General features: G+C 45.0%; 1 protein-coding gene across 1 annotated transcript in view; it reads left to right on the top strand.

Moving 5' to 3' along the window:
* LOC127587150 (neural cell adhesion molecule 2-like) overlaps window positions 1-18,912 on the top strand; it is a 66,993-nt gene extending 48,081 nt beyond the window's left edge. The window contains exons 7-19 of the mRNA XM_052045343.1: window positions 2,101-2,194; window positions 3,386-3,496; window positions 3,667-3,984; window positions 7,902-8,174; window positions 9,713-9,973; window positions 13,010-13,285; window positions 13,371-13,628; window positions 14,059-14,161; window positions 15,577-15,659; window positions 16,843-16,907; window positions 17,970-18,008; window positions 18,325-18,368; window positions 18,707-18,912. Of these exons, the coding sequence (XP_051901303.1) occupies window positions 2,101-2,194; window positions 3,386-3,496; window positions 3,667-3,984; window positions 7,902-8,174; window positions 9,713-9,973; window positions 13,010-13,285; window positions 13,371-13,628; window positions 14,059-14,161; window positions 15,577-15,659; window positions 16,843-16,907; window positions 17,970-18,008; window positions 18,325-18,354 (1,911 nt within the window). The 3' untranslated portion in view covers window positions 18,355-18,368; window positions 18,707-18,912. The remainder of the gene's footprint in view (window positions 1-2,100; window positions 2,195-3,385; window positions 3,497-3,666; window positions 3,985-7,901; window positions 8,175-9,712; window positions 9,974-13,009; window positions 13,286-13,370; window positions 13,629-14,058; window positions 14,162-15,576; window positions 15,660-16,842; window positions 16,908-17,969; window positions 18,009-18,324; window positions 18,369-18,706) is intronic.
* The last annotated feature ends 463 nt before the right edge of the window (window positions 18,913-19,375 follow it).

The raw sequence follows: 19,375 nt of genomic DNA, 5'->3' as shown, positions 1-19,375 counted from the left end.
TTGTTGAATGTACAGTATTCACAGCCGAGACAGAAACATGTTTGAACTTCAGATTAGCCGTAATCTTACTGTCCAGCGGAGCGGAGTGGAGGAGTCACACGTTCTGTTCCACGTTCTACTATTTACCGATCTTATGAATGGCCCATTGCGCGAGTCGGGGTTTCGAACTTGGGAAAGAGGAAGGAGGGATCAGCATTTTCAGCAACTACCTTGCCGATCACTCTCAGTATTCACATACATCTCCTCTTTAAGGACTCTCAGATCTTGCACATCGTCATTGGCCATCGGTTGGTGCGAGATCTTAAGGCGTGTCTGTCCTACCTTTGGTGGACGGTAGCTGGAACTCATGCGCACTTTTGCTCAAACCCTTTGCAGTTTAAACAAGATTTCGTACCCTGAGTCTCCAAAGCGTTTGTCAGAAAGGCCGCCATAACCTTTTCCATCAGTGCATTTTATAGCTTCATGTGAAACATCTATGTTCCCCACACATGTACACAAAAATCCTCCTGAACATCAGCGTTAACAAACAACACTTTACCATAATTTCTCTGAAATATATGTTTTCATTAATCCATCAGTAAAAACGTAAGGGTTAGTTGTTGAAACTGTGGCTGGGCAATGCCCTTTTGAAGTAGATTGCAATCCAAAAGAAACATTTTTAACTCCCTGTTTCCCTTTTTTCTGGAAATTAAGTTGAAAGATGTTGTGGAACTGCACATCTCTCTGGTGTTCTGATCTTCTCCTTTTGTGATCGATTTATCAACATTTAACCCAAGGTTCCGAACCTGCAAATGTCTGTTCCCTCCACCAGCTTTCCATGTAGCTAATATATTTAAAGTAGTCCCGAAATGCAAAGGAAAAACATGCTACCCATTTTCAGAATAAATTACAAATTAAACTGAATGAAAAGATTGAGGGTTTTCTCCTTCAAAGTCTACATGAAACTTTCCGTATGGGGAAGGGTATTCCTGTCTCAGACAACTTCACTGTTCAGACTTTCAGTAGATGGGCATCGGAAAGCGAGGAACACAGCTGCACACCTTGTTAAATGATTCCGGTTACCAACAATGCAATAGAGCTGCGTTCAGTGGTGTGTTGAAAATGTAACAGCGCAGAACAGAGGCGAAGGGTTGTTACTACAGGAGGACAAATTCTTAGCTGCAGACCTAGAGTAATCAGGCGTGGATCTGACCCCAAGAATCCTCAAGCCAGCTCTGCCTTACAGACGGGTCATGTCTGATCTCGCACCTCGTCCGCCATCTCTGGAACCTTTAGTGTCCATAATCAAACATTCTCCAATTTGAAAGCACTGTCCCCTGAGGCTGAAAGTTTGTTGCCCTCTGTGAGAGAATGCAAAGATTCACAGTCCACTGGTAAATAAATTTCTCCTCATCACTGTATGAAATCGACGGCGATTTCCACTGAAACGTCCTTCCCGGGTTTCACACCTCCACAGCACGGGTGAAATAACCTCTCCGTACCCGCCCAGTTAATCCTTACGGAATCCGGTGGCTGAATGCGGGGACATCAAGGACCGAGAAATGAGGCAGTGTGGAAGATCAGGGTCTAACATCCAGTTGAATGAACGGCTTTCAAAGGCCAATATATTCCCCACATTTCAGTGGGCGCAACCTTGCAAAACAACAACCTCTGTATATGGAGCTGAAAGAGGTGCAAAACAAATTGATGATTTTTTCAGACAGGGGTCCAACAGATGGTGGGAAAGAAAGAGTCGAAAGGGCAGTTGGCATGGAAACGGGGAGAGGTGCAAGTAGATGTGGGAGAATGAGCCAGAAATTATTTACTTAGATCTCGTGTGCTGGTTTGAAAGACACCGCACTGAAAAGAAAAAAAAAACAAAATCCCGTTCCCACTATAGTTCACTTCCTCGTGTGAGTGTCAGGTTTTTACCATCCACGCTGTAAACAGCCGGATACATGCGACCGTCGCAAGAAATGCGTTCTGTTCAGTGCGGCGTCGGACGAGATCGGCAGTGGGAACTGGGCTTCCGACGGGAAAAACAATGGCCCAGTGTCTAATAGGAATGCGTCCATATGACGGGCTAAGTTGTTCAGCACCGACGGGTCACTTCTGCTCAAGTCGGTGAACACCTCGGAGAACGGGGAGTACCGTGTGACCATGGTTCCAAAGTGCGGCTCTCAAGCATCAGCGACCATCACTCTTCGGGTCCTTGGTGAGCGAGGTGTTGGTTTTGGCCACTCAGTTATCCCCAGACTATTATTTTTATTTCATTCCTGTTGTGAATGAGTACAATTTAACCTCCACTGCCAAACTAAGTTGATGGAGGACGTATTCTTTCCGATGGGGAAATTACATTTGATGGATAGGGTAGATCAGTATACGATTCAGTTTGGGGTCCCTCCCGGACCGGCACCGGCCGGCAGGTCAGATTCAGGGAGAGCGTGCATTTGGGTGCAGCAGCCGGAGCCTTGTGAACCGGCCGATCCCACTTTTCAGACTTCTTGCCTCCCTGTTTTCTGAGACTGCGCCATACACAATCAGAGAAGACACATATCTCTTTAGGGAGATTTCCTTGAAACATTTCTGGCAGAAGAGCCCGCAGGTAGGTCTAGTGGGTCGCCGTTAACCACACCCAGTACTCAATAAAACAGGAGCATCTTCCTTTTGCACCTCACATCCCACCACGGGATTTCGCAGCCCCCGGCGCTCAATAATGAAATTAACAATTTCATATAATCATCCTCACTGTTTGCGTCAGGACAGACCAGTTCTGATGTCAGGCGAACCCATCTGTAACATTAATGAAGTTTGCCCCTCTCCACAGATTTATTTCCAGAATTCATTTTATTGTCAGTGTGAAGAATCACAGCGTGAAACATAGGACGTAGAACATAGAAGTGTACTGCACAGGAATAGGTCATTAGGCCACCATGTCTGTGTTGACCATAATGACAAATTAAACAAATCTCATTTGCCTTCACATGATCTGTATCTATCCATTCATGTTCCTCTTCCTGTCAAATGTGTCTCTTAAAAGTCACTGTGGGATCTGCACCCCCAACCACTAGCCCGCATCGGAATCCAGATACCCACCACTTTCTGTGTAAAAAACTTGTTTAAACTTTCCCCCTCTCACCATAAATCTCCGTGCTCTGGTATTTGCCATTCCCGGCTGGGTGAAGGACAATACGCACCTGCTCCTTTTAGAGATTAGTGCAGGACAGTGGTGCTGACAGAAAGTCACATCGAATGGTACGGCATGATGGAAGATGCGCGGTGGGCCGAACGGCCTTCCTCTTTCGCGTTTTACGTTCCTTCGTTCTCTGCCCTCGCCGCAGGCGGACAGAAGTCTATCCAATCAGCGCTGCTGCTTCTGACGACTGACTCCAGTGATCTGGCCCAGAGACCAGGAAGCGCGGTTCAGTCTCCGAGTGTAACAGACACAGGCGCAGCTCTCTCGAGATGGCGGGGCAGCCGCTCACCGCGCTTGCTCTTTATCTCTTCATATTTGCGGGTGAGGGTCAGTCTGTCGGAGAGATAGTTATCAGAGAATCAACACAGCGGCGGATGGTTGTAGAAATGCAGATTGGCTGATAGGAGACGATCTTGTTATTGAGCGAAGTACAGATTCTCGAGTCTCTCCGATGTTTTCGCTTTCTCCTCACACTCATTTCTCTTCCTCAGGTGAGTCTCAGACTTTTACCATCCACGTAGATCACAGCCAGATCCATGTGGCCGACGGGGGAAGTGCGTTCTTTTCAGTGCGGCCGTCGGCCGAGGTCACGGGTGGAAGTTGGACTTTCGTTAAGAAAACAGTCGCCCGGTGGATCTCTGAAACCGTGTCTTATGGCAATGGGTACAATTCACGGGCTGAGTTATTCACCTCCAACTGGTCGCTCCTGCTGAGGTCGGTGAAAATGTCGGACACCGGGAGGTACCAGGTGAACATGCTTCGAAAAAGCGGCTCTAAAGCTTCAGCGACCATCACTCTACAGGTCCTTGGTGAGTGAGAAGGTTGGTTCTGTTTAGTTCTTTCTTTCCGGACTGTTATTTTCATTTTATTCCTGCAGTGAATGACTGCAAGTTGTCCTTTGCTGCCAAACTCAGTTGTTGGATGGCATCTTCTTTGCAATCGAGATATTACATCTAAATTATAGAGTAGATCCGTATCCTATTCAGTCTGGGGTCTCTCCCGGACAGGCATTGGCCGGTCGTTCACATTCAAGGAGGGAGTGTCTGTGGGTGAGGAACCAGGCGCCGTGTGATTCAGGCCGATCCGCTTTTTTAGGACAGCTCGTCTCTCTGCTCTCTGTGACTTGCGCTATTGTTAAAACCAAACTGCAGGGAATTAAGGCCAGTTACACGTGGTCCTGCGCTCTCCAACTTTCCCTTATTTCCATCTGATTTAGACCTCGACGACCGGTGAAATATTAGTGGAATTTAGCGGCCGGCTGAATGTCGGTACTGTGGTGAATAGCTAATGTATAGTGAATAGCTCATCGGGTTGAAAATTGACAGAGACTCCGTGAGATTCCAGGTTTTCCTGACCTAACTGCCACAAAAATCGTGCAATCTGATGGCGTTGCTCCAAACATGGTCTTCATTGTGGGGTCTGATAAACTTAGCCCTTCATAGCTGTCCCGAGGGAGGTCCGAGTCAACGACACTCTCGCGTCCTGATCTCTGTATCATCCCAGGATCTCTGCCGCATCTTTTGTGTTAGATTATCCTGAGCAGCTGAACCTCACATTCAAGGTCAGGTGACTTTAACTACGTTTCGAACAGGGAGGGTTGGCAGATCGGGAATACACAGGCATCAGAGAAGACACCTATCGCTTTAGGGAGATGTCCCTGACACTCCCTGGCAGTGGCGCCCGGTGTCAGACCTGGAGAGTCTGTCAACCACACCCAATAGTCAACAAAACAGGAGAACACCCTCGAGCACCTCAGCTCCCACCTCGGCTCTTCACAGCTCTCGGGGTTCCATTCAATAATATCAGATAAACAGCCTTACTCTTTATCTCAGGACAGAACAGTTCTGATGTAAGCCGAACCCATCTGTAATACTAATTCATTTTGTTTCTCTCCACAAACTTATTTACAGAATCTCCTTTTACTTCAGTTTCTAGGAAATTCTCTCTCCTCTATCTCACAGTTCCAGCATGTTTATGACCCCCTCTCTCTGCCGCCCTCATAAATATTCCTCCCATGACTCTCTCCCAGAGCGATCAGCCGTGATCAGCAACCATTCATCTCCCTTTTACGGACAGCACCAAACACTTTGTGTTCCCCAGGACACCGTCATCTCCGCCCCATCACAGACACACCTTTCGGTCGTCTGAACCCCTCCTCTCTGGACCTAAGGTTTGTTTCCTACTTTCCGGTTCTGATGAAGATTTACTAATCTGTAATCTCTCCCTGCAGATGCTGCCCGATCTGCTGAGTATTTCCTGCATTTTCTGTTTTTATTTCTGGAAATGACTTGGGGCATTTGAAACCAAGTGTTACATCACGATCTCGATGATATTACTCACAACATTGCTTCTTCCTATTTAATTAGCCAAAAGCAGCAACGTGTATAATGAAAACTCTACAAAAAAATATATCCCGAAGGTTTCATGTTGGGTGGTTTTATTTACACGCAGTCTGTGGTCTTTAGGTTTGTTTGCATATCTGTCATTTTTTTCTTGAGCATTGTGAACTGTAGGGACTTCGAACTGTGACAACCTGTTGGTGATTATATTTCTAAGGCTAACAGCAAACCACAATACTGTACCGTGACACAATGGTGATGGTTAGAATACGCAATGTGTCAAGAGATGTGGACTTGTTCTGTCGTTTCCATGGCGAACTTTAGTTTTGTCAGCATTAACTGTGGCTGTAAAATAATTGTGTTTCAATGCCTCAACTTTCACTTTTACTCACATTTATCTCTCGTGTAATTTAGTAGTGTCTTATTGTGGTACTCATGCTCTCGTTACTAAGCACCGGCTATATTTTACACAGAGCTAATGAAAATGGACCATTTCTGTAATGGCAGCCAATGTTAAGTTCTGAATCAGCCACTGAAACTTTAACCGTGTTTCCCTCCCCACCGCTGCTGTCTGGTCCATTGAGTATTTAAAGAATTAATGATTTTCATCTCTGATTTCCACCATCTTGTGGAATTTTGCTTTATATAAACTCTGTCTGCGTTTGCGGAAATGTTCTTCCTGCGCATTGCGTTACAGATTGAACAATTTAAATCAGTAATACCACGGGTCGATGGGGAGAGCGATAATATTATATTGTCCCTGTTTCAATCTGCATCGACCAAATCCAACCTCATTTGGCACCGTCCATCTGGCATTCTCTCACTTTGATTAAGATCTGTTAATCACCTTTGTCTGTTCCAGTAAAACTGCACCCAAATCGGGAAGGAAATAATCTTTATTTCAGCGTCCAAGTCCTCCTGCAATTTGGCAGACAACCAAAGAACGCCGTGTTCCAAGAACCAGTCACCCACAAAGAAAGCAAAATCAAATACAATTGTCAAGTTCGCTCTTAAAAGTTAGACACTAAAATAATAACGTCATATGCAGGTCCTTGGATTCTGATTTAATGGCAAAATTACTTGTTTAAAATTTGCATTCATTGTGTTTCATTAACTTTAATGCGTTTGCCATGGAAGTACTTTTTTTCTTATGTTTTTTCCCCATGTTTTAAAGAGTTGCTGTGTGAGCTTTCACTGAGAATTTCATGTTTCAAAAACTCATATTCAAGGTATTAGTATGCACTGTTGGGCTTGCAGTGAACGTTAATAAAATAACCAATAGGTCGTTATTTGGTATCTGAGATAACAATTTTAATTGGCTTAATAACATCGATACTAACATTGTACTTTGTTTCATTGACTGTTAAGAAAGATTATATTGATGGGGTTGGAAAGACTTGTATGCGTTTGTAATTCTCCTCTGCGCTGACCTGTGTTTATCCATCATCATTCTCATTGCCGAGTGACCCTTGCCTGAATTGAATTTATCTGTACTTCCTTCTTCATATGGACTGCTGAACTCCATTTCGCTGACATTGATTTCAGGTTGTTTTCAAAGTGTGGGACGTGAACGTCCTTTGTTTTGCGTTTTCCGCAGCAGCCAGGTTAGTGAAACTGTGGCCAACTCTGAGGCTCAGCGGGGCAGGGTCTCAGGAAGTGCAATAGTGAGGAGATTAGACAGTCAGGGGGACAGACGGAAGATTGTTTGGCCACAAATGAGATGCTAGGATGTGTGTTGCCTCCGGATCCAGTGTCGTGCGTGTCTCGGAGCTGTTGCAGAACATTCTCAAGAAGAGGGTGAGTAGCCAGAAGTTGTGGTGCACATTGGCGCCAATTACATCTGTTCAAAGGGGGAAGAGGTCCTGCGCAGTGAGGATAAGGAGTTAGGAAAGAAGCTGAAAAGCAGGACCTCGAAGGTAGTAATCACTGGATTATTCATGTTTCCACGTGCTGCTCAGTGCAGGAATAGAAATGTAGAACAGATCAGTGTGTGTCTGAGGAACTGGGACAGGGGACAGGGTTTCAAGTTCTTGGATCATTGGATCCTCTTCTGGGGGCAGTAGCGACCTCTGCGATCGGGATGTGTTACACTTTAACTGGAGGCTGACAACTAACCTGACGGAGAGGTTTGCTGGTGGAGAAGTCGGCATGGACGAGTTGGGCGGAGGACCGTGCTTGCGTGCTGTATGACTCTATGACTATGACTTGGGGAGGAGAATTTCAAAAATTTACAGGTCTCTCAGTGAAGAATGAAGAAAACAAGTATCTTATCTCTAGTGTAGAATCTACCTCTCAATCCTGACATCTATTACATTGAATTATTTGTTAATATTTTCTTATTCTGCATTAGAGACGAGTGCGCTAACCAAACTCTTGTGCTTTAACAGAACCTGTTTCCAAACCTAAGATTACATCCAATGCCACAAGCCTGAGAGAGAAAAATGACACCGTGAAACTAACATGCTTTGCAACAGGAACGGCGGTCTCTTATCTGTGGCTTGAAGACAATATCATAATTGCTGGTGGCAGGTTTGAACTGGGTGCCGATAACAGCACACTAACTATATCCGGAGTGTTGCGGACAGATAGAGGGTTCATCTGCCGTGCATACAACTTGATTAGCCGAAGGACAAGTGACCCGTTCAATCTCAATGTTCACTGTAAGTGTCCTGAGATATCAGTAGTTACACCGTTTATTACCAGTCCTGCGGGTCAGGCATTTCGAGAGGGGAGTGTTACACTTGGGGACGGTAGCACAGTGATGATCTCATCAGACTAACACTCGAATTACTGGACAGTGGAAGGGGAGACGTGCCCGAATCTACCTCAGAAGCAGGGGAGTTTAAATTCAAATTTAGAACTTCAACATTAAAAGACCAGTCGCAATAACGGTGATCATTAAACTATCGCATTTTTGGTTAAAAAAATTAGGTCAATCTTATACTTCAGGGGAAGGAAAAGTGTCGAATAACCCGGTCTGTTCTATGTGTGACTCCAGGCCCAACGATCAGGTTGACTCCTTACCGAGTCCTCAGTTCAGAGCAGTTGGGGATGTACATTAAATGTTGGCACTGCCGGTCACGGCCACCTCTTGTAAACCAATGATAATGTTCTGGGCAGAGCCCTTGTCCGGTACACCAGTGACAATTTGTACCGCTGACATGGACCCAAAGGGCGTCACTTGTAATGAGGACAGAAAATAGAGCGGCGTGGGTAAAGCTGTGTCGCCTCTACCTGCTCCTTTTTCTCCCTGTTAGGGTCTGAGCTCCTTTAGACACCATCCAATCAAGTACACATTTATCTCTTCAAAAATCTAATTTTCCATTGATTCTAGTTCAACACAATGAATTGTGATCCGTCTTTGCAGTGATAAGTTCCCTGATGCTTTTACAGATCAAGGGTTTTGAAGAGAGCGATTGAAATTCTGGCGCAGTGTGGAAATAGTCAGGAATTCTGAAAATAAACGCACTCCCAGGGAGTTGGAGGACAGTTTCAGGGCGAGGAAGTGCCAGAACTAGTGGGGGCCTGTCACCCTCCTGACAGATGTCCAGAGAATACAGAAGGTAGAAATTGCCAGAGATCCATCACTTTACTATGGATGTGAGGGAAAAGTTACTGCCTCCCGATCGATGTGGAAGACAAAATCCCTCGTGGGTTTAACCTGAGTGATCTAGGGTTTACTTCCAAACATTCACGCCGTTACATACCGGGTCTGGGACCGGGACAGTGCCCCACTTACGCACTAGGACTGGGGATGAGAAAGCACATTACCCGCTCAGATAGGAAGGGATCTTATTACATATTTATTTCATCTGCTCCGTAGGTCGTTTTACTTTTGATGGGTTGAGTGGTCTCATTCTGATTTGGGACTTTTCGACGATTCTTTCCCTGAAACCACACACAGGCTGCTAACCGAGGAAGTCACAAGACGAGATGATTGTCACTGACGTGTGCTGTGGAACTCTGTATTCCAGGCTGGGGGTGGAGACAGGTTTGGGGATATGAGGCACCTGTTCAATTTTATAGGGAAATGTGACTTACTGCGTGTGGTTTACAGAGCAGTCCACTCTCCTGTGTGCAGGGAAGGTGTTGGTGTGCACTGTCTGTCGTAATACTTTGCTCTCCCTCTCCGCGTTTCTTCGCCGCCATTTTGATGTTCGTGTAATTTACTGCAATCCGCTTTGTGTGTTTATTTTAGACGGACCGGATCGTCCAAATATCACAACTCACCCTGACTCCCCTCCTTACCTGGCTGGAAGCACCGTCACTTTAACATGTTTTGCAGATTCCAGCCCAGCCGCTAACATAGATTGGCATCTGAACGGTGCCTATCTACAAACTGGGCAGCAGCTTATCCTTGAAAATATTTCTGTGAGAAAGTCGGGGAATTACACTTGTCAGGCCTTCAACAATTTAACTGAAAAGTACAATGCGTCAACTCTGGGAATAATTGTAATCGGTATGTAATTACAATTTCTCCTTTTTCGGTCGACGAGAACACTACGGTGATGGTGAACATTCAGTTGTTCAACTAAGTGGATGAAATTGATCCTAATTTCAAGTCAGAATATTGATTTTGCATATTGAACAATAAGGGTATTGATGAAGGAAAATCGGACTGTTTAATTGTGAAACTGGCACAAATAACGGAAGTTTAATCACAAAACAATGCATCCATTTATTAAATAGCAGGGTTTTATATTTCAATTGACTTCTTGGTGAGGAAAATTTTCCCCTTTCAAAGGGAATTAGTTACGTAAGACCACGACACGTTTGATACTGAACTATTCGGGTACTCGGGTAGATTTGATGAATTCAGAGCATGTGGTTGTTGCTGGCAACTCCAGTACTTGTTCTGTAGCTCAAACTGGCCTTCAGAATTCGGGTGTCAGGTGTCTTCTTGAACCACTGAGTCTCTGTCTGCTCCTGTATCTAACAAGTGACAGGTTTCACACAGTGAATGCCTGTTGAACGCCTGCCATTACCGTAAACACATCCAGTTGAAAACATTTTTCACGATGTGTATTGAGTTCTGCAAGAGCACATGAGACGCTGGTATCCCACGGTGAGTGACTTTCCTCCAAACATGCCAAGTATCTCCGCAATCTACAAGGCACACGTCAGGAGTGTGATGTGAACTCTCTGTTTGCCTGGGTGGGTGCGGCTCCAGTAACACTCGAGAACCCCCACTCCACCCATGCCAAGCAGGCCGTTCAATCAGAGCCCTCCACTCCCCTGGACGTTTAATTCCTCCACCAACTGCGTCAGTGTCTGCAGTGCGCACCTCAACAAATTGCACTGCATTTACCCGTCCAGACGACTCCGGCAGAGGCTCCCCAAAAATGCTACCTCATCCATCACGAATGACAATGGCAGCGAGTTCAAGGGTGCACCACCACCTGCAGATTCCCCAGACTTAAAAGAGCATTGCTGTGACATCTTTGGGTCAAAAACATACTCCGAAGATTCTCACCTCCACCGACTCAGGATAGCAAGGGCAGGAAGATAACATCAGCCACACCCAGTCTCAACAAATGAATGAAAATAACATATCTGGAGGAGGTACAAAAATGCCTTCAAACCTATCATCTGCCCTTTTCCAGCATTTAAGGACACATTTAACACAATGCTAAGGGAGAGGCAAGGTGTGCCGGAGTCCCTTCTCAGATGTTCTGAGTCTTTGAAGTTATCGAGTACAAAGACCTGTGAGGAGTGAGCCAACGAATTGGCAAACGACGGAGGCAGATAGAGCTTTGGAATATGGGGGTTCAAGGGTGACGACGAATAGGCAGGAACGTGGAGATGATGCCACTTACAAATCAATCATAATCTTACGTAAAGGTTGAACAGGTTAGAAGGGACGAACGGTCGACTTCTGCTCCTGTTATACATGTTCTACCTAGGTAATAACGGAAACCAGGTCAAAGCTTTCATAGAATTTAAACCTCCATCCACAGTCTTTTCTCATTGTAATCTCGCTGTTAGCTTATTGATAGGTTGTCATTTCAGTCTGACCTCCGTTTATAATTAACTATGACTTTCAGGTATTTCTGATATCCACCACTGGTAGTTCAAGGGAAGTATAGGTCTCCCTTCATACTCGTTCTTCCTTATTGCGCTAATGAGTAACCAGGAGAGAGGTATCTTATCCGTGCTACCTTAACTATGGTTTGCAGCTTGTTTGTTTAGACGAGATAACTTAAAGCAATACTACCAATAAATATAGGGGTTAATCCGTGTCTCGAGTACATAGGTTTAAGGGAACGTGTAGGAGTGTGGAAGGGAATCAGGGAGATTTCTCTTTACCCAGAGGTCCTGGTTGAGGAGGTGGTGCAGACGATGCACTCTACCTTCACAGGTTTTAGCAAATAGTTAGCTGATAATTTGAAATGCTGGAACATAGAAGGCTGTGGAGCTGGGCCTGGAAATCGGGATTACTGTAGACAGGTAACTGATGGCCGTTTTGACCAAAGTGGGCCTAAGGTCCTCTGTGACTCTATAGCTCCATGACTAATCTGATACAGTCCTGTGATTGTTATTACAACGTACTTTAACTGATGCATTTTTTTTGCTTGAATGTCTCCTGAAAAAGGCAGACACGGAGTTCAACAGCAAAGGTGACACAGATTATAACCCCATAATACTGAAAATCGACTCGGGGGGGGGGGAGGTGGGGAGTTTCAGAATTATGGGGTCGCCAGCTTCAGCCGGAGGTGGGGAGAAATTTCTAGAGAGCTGTGGGGGAATGAGACACTGAATGTTCAAGGCCGACATAGACGGAGGTGTATTGGGCGATGGGTGTGTCAAGGGTTCTGAGGAACACGGAGCAGCGATGGTCATTGAACAGCACAGCAGGCTCGAGGGGCCTAACGGTGAATAATCCAGCTGTTGCTGATGTTCTTGCGAGTTATTGTCAAAAATATTTGACCTCTGGGGAAAGGTAAGTTCTGTGATCAACAAAGCCGACAGTGTATTGGTTAAATATTAACTTTTATAATCTGATGATGAATCATTTATTTGCAAAAACAGCAAAGACCGCTGTGGACGCACATTGCAAAATCAACAAAATAATCTGGTGTTTAAGGGATGTCTTTGGTGAAAAAGGATAATTGATTTTGCTCTTTCTGGCTGCGTTCCGAATTGCCCGCTCCGTCAGAATCCTTCGTCAGTTGCCTTCAATGAAGGTTCTCGCCTTTGGAGAGGGTGAGGAGGACAGTTGAAGAGAACGAGTCCAGGGATGAGGAACGTCAATGATGTGGAAAATCAGGGATTGTTCACTTTGGACACAAGGAGTTGTGAGGGGTTCAACAGAGGGAAATACGTGAATATGTGGACAGAATAGAGAGAGAGAGAGAGAGAGAGAGAGAGAGAGAGAGGAGAGAGAGTTGTTCGCACTGAAGGTGACGATGTTGACTTGATGAACAGAGGCCCAGCTGAGATGTGTAGACTGTGGTAAAAATGTGTAACTCCATTTCCCTTTTATTTGTACTTACAGAACCCGTTTCCAATGTCATTGCAACACTCAACAACGTAAGACCTGTGGAAAATGAGGATACAGTTGTTCTCATCTGTAACACGCAGGGCACTGTTCTGAGAAGAACATGGTTGAAAAATGACCTACCCATCCATGAAAATGACAGAATATTTACATCTTCAGATAAAACTAAGCTGACCATAACCCGTGTTAAGAGAACTGACACAGGAACATATAACTGTACCGCAAGCAATGATTACAACAGTGGCAGTGCACTAATTTATGTGCAAGTGAACTGTAAGTAGCAGGGAGCTCAATACATTAGTTTGCATTTAATATTAGTGATTACAGAAACCACATATCTTCTCGATTCTGTTTGCAGATGGACCAGAAAACATCACTATTCTTCCGCAGGGTCCAGTTGTGGCAGATATTGGTTCACCTCTTACATTAACCTGTTCTGCCCATTCAGTCCCCAGTGGTGAATATAAATGGTTCAATGGGACAAATCATCTACAGACGGGGCAGCAGTACACCATGGAGGCAGTAAGGTCCGTTGACAGTGGGAATTATACTTGTGAGGTTTATAACTACGTAACCATGAAACGCAGCAACCTCATCGTCGAGGTAACCGCACGGAGTAAGTAAACGTTTCGGTCCATATTCCGCTTCGATTGACTTCTTAAAGTTCTCAGTACTTTTATTTTCCAAATTGCGGACTCTCCTCTGCCGTCTAATTTGCTCATCGAAGGAAAATAAGATGCCGTAATTTCATGGACATTGAGTGTCGGGGAGAGTATCAGCCATGATAGAGGGTGCCATGGGATTCACTTATTTTCCAGGAAGCCGTTGAGTTAACGTAAGTCTACAGCACATAAGTTTCCAGATCGAGTAGCTGCCACTTACTTTCCGTCATTTCAAATAGCAAAAACTTTAAGTTGCGGGTAGCAAAACCAGGAAAAATAGAAAACACATCGACTCGTTTTTTTCCCTTTATTACGCTCTATTGATTCCGTGTCATTATTTACACGACTTCATTTTCAGAAAAAATACAATTCTCTCTCCTGTAGGTGTGTCACATGGAGTGAAAGCCGGGGATGTGATTGGCGTTCTTGCTGGAGTGGTTCTTGTGAGTGGATTAGCTGCCTGGTTCATCAAGAAGAATGCAAGCAGGTAAATACGTTTAATTGAAAAATTACCTGAAAAATACTCTCCAGACCTGATGTCCAAAAGTGACCAATGATTTGCTGAATAAAAATTTGCTCTTACTCGGTCGTGTCAGCCGATGGGGTCCGTGTTTCTACAGGACGTTTCACACGTTGCTAACTTTCCAAATTCGCTTTAACACTACTCCGTCGTTTTGCCAGTCCGTTAGTCATGATGACCACGATAGCGCAGCAATCAAGGTGATTCTTATATCTCCGCGACATAGAAGGGACGTACTGCCCATCACCTGTCTCTTTCCCAATTTATTTTCCTTTGCAACCAATCCTCCCCCACGTGACCATTACCTCCCCGCGGATTCTTCTGCCAACCAGTTCCGCTCAGTGAGGTTTGCAGAGGCCGAATAACCCACGGACCACGCACGTCTTTGTGATGCGGGGGTGGGGGGGGGGGGAACCGGAACACCCGGGAGGAGCCCATATATCACAGGACAATGTGCAAACACCATCCATGCAACACCGGGGGCAGGGGGGTGGCATTGAGCAGAGATCAGTGGATCACGTCAGTAATGACTTCCACTCCACTGCACTGCACTTGTCGTATGGAGAGGCCTGTATTATTAACTTGACGTCACCCGTTTTAAACCCACCATCCCAACGTGAGAAGCAGAAGCTGGAGAGGTCCATTCAGCCCCTCAAGCCTATTGTATCCTTCAGTAAGGTGGTGGCTCATTTGATCTTGGCCTCAGTGCAATTTAGCTCCCATTCCCAAAAGCCCTTCACTCGGTAATGAACCAAGGATCTGTCTCGATCGGCCAGGAATATGTTCAATGCTTCCGACTCTACTCAGGGAGAGAATCCAAAGATTCACCACCCTCTGAGAGAAGAAATTCTTCGTCATATCCTTCTGATACAGGCGACCCATCATTCTGAACTGTGCGCTCTTAATCTGGAGAACACCACTGCGGGAAACACCACCTATATCTGTGCATCCCTCCCTCAAATATACGCTTCAGGTTTAGTGATGGTGAGAGCTAACGTCACCTGACTAAACCAATCTGTCCAATGACTACGAAAAACATCATCCCAAAATCCCAGCTGATTTCCACATCCCCATCTGTAAAAGAGATTGTCTGCCCTTATCCTGGCTTGCCTGTGCCTGATCTCATGGACCATCTGTGGACAGAGAAATGTTTCACGTTGATATCCTTTCATCATAACTATGATTATTTGACGATAAGTAGACCGAGTATTACAATGGAAATACAGCGCCTTGTGCTGGTGACATTGAAACCTCGGTGTCCAGACCACTTTCATCTGTCCTGCTTCACCGTCTTATACTCTGCGGTCAACGTGCAACAATACGAGTTCTGGCGAAATTTTCTCTCACAGAATTAGTATTTTGAAACAATGTTTTGCTTTCAGGATTCACATTTTGACCAGCTTCTGTTTACACAGTTTCAAATTTCCTGGGATTTCTTACATGAACTTGAACTCAGAAGCAAACGGTAGGTGGAAATCATTTTGCACCGCGACCTGCACAAGGCTCTGGTTGGGCTACACTTCGAATATTGTGTACAGTTCTGTTCACCACTGCATAGAACACATGTGCTAATGTGCGGAAGAGATTCGCCATGATGTTAGGAGGACTTTAGTTCCAAAGAGAAATTGGATCGGCTGGGACAGTTCTCACTGGAGCGTAGAAGGCAGAGGGTGAACTACTGGAGGTTTACATAATTATGAGGGGCATGGACAGGGTAGAGAGTCAGTCTTTTTCTAAGAGTAGAGGAGTCGAAAGCAAGAGGACTCTGGTGAGTGCCGAAATATTTGAAGGAGATCAGAGGGACACGTTCTTCACACAAAAGGTGGTGGATGAATGGATTTGGATGGCAGAGGAGGTGGTGGAGGGAGGTACAATCACTGCATTTATAAAGCATTTGGAAAAGTGAATAGATTGGAAATATATGGAAGGATATGAGCCAAATGCAGGAAAATTGGGTCAACGAAGAGGGATATCTCAGTCGGCATGCCCGCGTCAGGCAGAAGGACCTGCTTCCCTGCTGTAACAATCCATGACCTCATATAACAGAGATCACAAAGAATGTATCTGTGCAGATCCGGGGACTTCATAGAGACGCTCTTATTATTCTCAAAGTCAAAAATGTGATAAGGGTAATTCGGAATCATGTGGTCTTGTGGGATGGATTTTTTACGGGTATATAGAGGGTTATATTCAAGTGAAAAGAAAGGACAGTGTGGGGAGGCTAATGAGGACGAATGCTTCTGTATTAAGTTGCTACTATTCGGAATGTCGCACTTTGCTGCATTTTAATCGTTCGTCAACCTTTTAGGTTCTCATACTCTGAATGGTAATTGAGTGGGAAATTGTGTTTTTGCACAGCGATGTCTATGCCCAACATAAATAAAACTTGCAAAGCTTGACCGGCCGTTCACTGAACTGGATCGGACCAACTTGTCAAGGACAACGAGGATCCCCAAATCCTGTCGCCAGGAATGAGCAGAATGGGATCAGAACATAATTTGTTATAATCTGCAGGACGATTGGGAAAGGGGGTGATTAGTCGAATGAATTTGACAGCAGATCCAATGCGTCTAACAGCTGGCCTCTTCGTTGGGAAATGTATTCTGCTATTGTTTGTTCACGTGACTCAATATTTTGTATTTCTGCAGTTTCCTTGACTAAGGGTGTTGAAAGATCATCATACGCATTTGAAAACATCCGGAAGAATCAAAATGTTGGTGCAGTTGCAGTCTGATTATATTATAATCACTATCATTTATTTTCGTTACCCAGAAAGTGGTTGGGGTTTGGAATGCGCTGCCTGGGGCTGTGGTGGAGGAGGGTATATTGGTCAAGTTCAAGAGATTGGTCAAGTTCAAGAGATTGCTATGGAGGAATTTAAAATGGATATGTGGGAGGAAGGGGTTAGATAGTCTTAGGAGAGGTTTTAAAGGTCGGCACAACACTGTGGGCCGAAGGGCCTGTTTTGTGCTGTACTGTTCTATGATTATATGATTTCTTATGTGCATATATAAGGGACAATGTTGCTGTGGAACCATGTGTAATATCTCAGGTAGCAGTTGTAGACCGGGGTTGGCGGACTGGGGTCCTTCGGAGATTTTTTTAAAAAACTCTTCACCCATTGGATATGGGTATCGGTGACAGCGGCCAGATTTGCTGTCTGCCCCTGACTGACCCTGAAAATGAAGAATAAGTTTCATGTCAACGTCATAGATGAGTCTACAAGAAGACACACAGGGAACACAGTGTAATATAGGTAATACTTCAAATTGCATTATTCATTTCCATGTGCCTCATAACAATATTTAAATCACATTTGGATACGTACATGGACAGGAGGCGTTTATGGGGTTATGGGCAAAACGCGGGCAGACGGGTCCAGCTTGTTGACAACATGGCCTGCATGGACGAGATGGACAGAATGGCCCGTTTCCATACAGTATTATTCTGTGGCTCTGTGACTCTTCGACGCATGACGAATAGTCCTGAACACTAAACGCCAGCTAATTAACTTCACTACGTCACGATCGTACCACCGGACTCTCCATCAATGAGAGTTAATTACACTCAAGTGGTCTATCCATGTGAGAGCACGTTTCCTTCCCATTATTGAAGCAAAACCAGGTTGTGTGCAGAATAGGCGCTCGGTGAAAAATTGGTCAAAGCAGCAATGAATCTAAACATTGATTCCATCAGGTTTCATTTGGGAGGAGAGCTAAGGACATCTTCTGTGTGGTCGGTTGATTCATTCATTGACTTATTTCTCTATCCACAGCGTACCGCACAGCCACCCGATGGAAACTCTATTTATATAGTAAGGGAATTATTTTATTGATTCATTTTGAAGTAAATGTTTTCAGTCCCCCGGTTGACAATCAATACCAATTGCGAACAATTCTACTACTGAAACCCCCTCCAACACATGACAGTGTCGCAGCTGATCTTGTCTCCCACGTCCACTTTCCCGCCCGATCCCCATATCCCCATATTCATTTACTGTCCAAGACCCTACTGGGTTCAGCTTGGAATACCCTCAAGATATTTTATGTGATCTTTTGACACATTTTGCCACATTCTGCTTCTGCCGGTACACTTTCGCGAATCAGAACAATTTTTTTCATGTTCAACAGGAGCTGCCGTTGGAAGATCGATCAGTTTAAAGGGACCTGATGAGGTATGAGCTCAAAATGTTTGACAAGCGATACGAAATGTTATTTAATAGGAAATATTTGCGTGCTTATTAATATCTTGGAAACGTGCACCACAGAATGGACATCTACCGGCTTACAAGTTACCTGCGACTGTCAGATGAAATACATCAAGCAGTGTGGCACTGAAGACAGGTGTAGACATGCAGGAGTCAGTGAAATTTAGAGGAAGGTGATTGGAAATATGCACTTCCAGGACATCTCAAAAAGTCACAGAGCAAATTGCCGGTGTTTGACTCCATCAATTTTACTTCCACACAGTTTCTGATGGAGGTCCAACGTGAAATGTGTTTTGTTTCCACAGATGACGTCACTGGTGACGCGGAGGGCTTTGTTGGTTTGTGAATAGCGAGGACAGAAGGACAACAAACCAAGGAAGGTTCCGCTGTACAATACCCCTTTCATGTTTCTGTTACAATCGTTCTCAATATCGCCCTCTATGCTCCCCGTGTCTCTTCTTGTCATATTCTCACGGCTGAGTCATCGCCCAGCATTAAGAATGAATGTTGTCATTTTGCCTTGGTTCCCTCACGGCACCCAACTCTGTTCCAGACCAGACACTTCTAACCCTTGTCTGGTTGCCACCCACATTTCCCCCACATCATTCCCGTGCAAAATTGCCACTCTGCCTTCTTGATACAGATCATGGACTGGGCCGTCTTTGATCGCTTCCGACTCTCACTTCCAAAAAGAAGCATGGCGTCGCTTTCAGACTGTTGGTGAACCATACTTTGAAGTTCTAATGGCCAGGATCATATTTCAGCCGCTGACGCGACCCCTGCACTCCCGGTGTAATGAACCATTTTTTCCACATTTCCATACCAATACTTCCTCTTGGCAAGGAGCAAAATATATCACACTCAGAAAGGTCTGATAAAGCATGAATGTCAGCTTGCTCAACACAATATCAACAGTTATTTTACTGCACGGCATCGACCCTCACCTGTCTGGGCCCAGTGCCCTGGCGTCATTC

Source organism: Pristis pectinata, chromosome 39 (assembly GCF_009764475.1).
Source record: "Pristis pectinata isolate sPriPec2 chromosome 39, sPriPec2.1.pri, whole genome shotgun sequence".
Classification (NCBI taxonomy): Eukaryota; Metazoa; Chordata; class Chondrichthyes; order Rhinopristiformes; family Pristidae; genus Pristis; species Pristis pectinata.
This window is presented reverse-complemented; position numbering and strand designations above follow the sequence as displayed.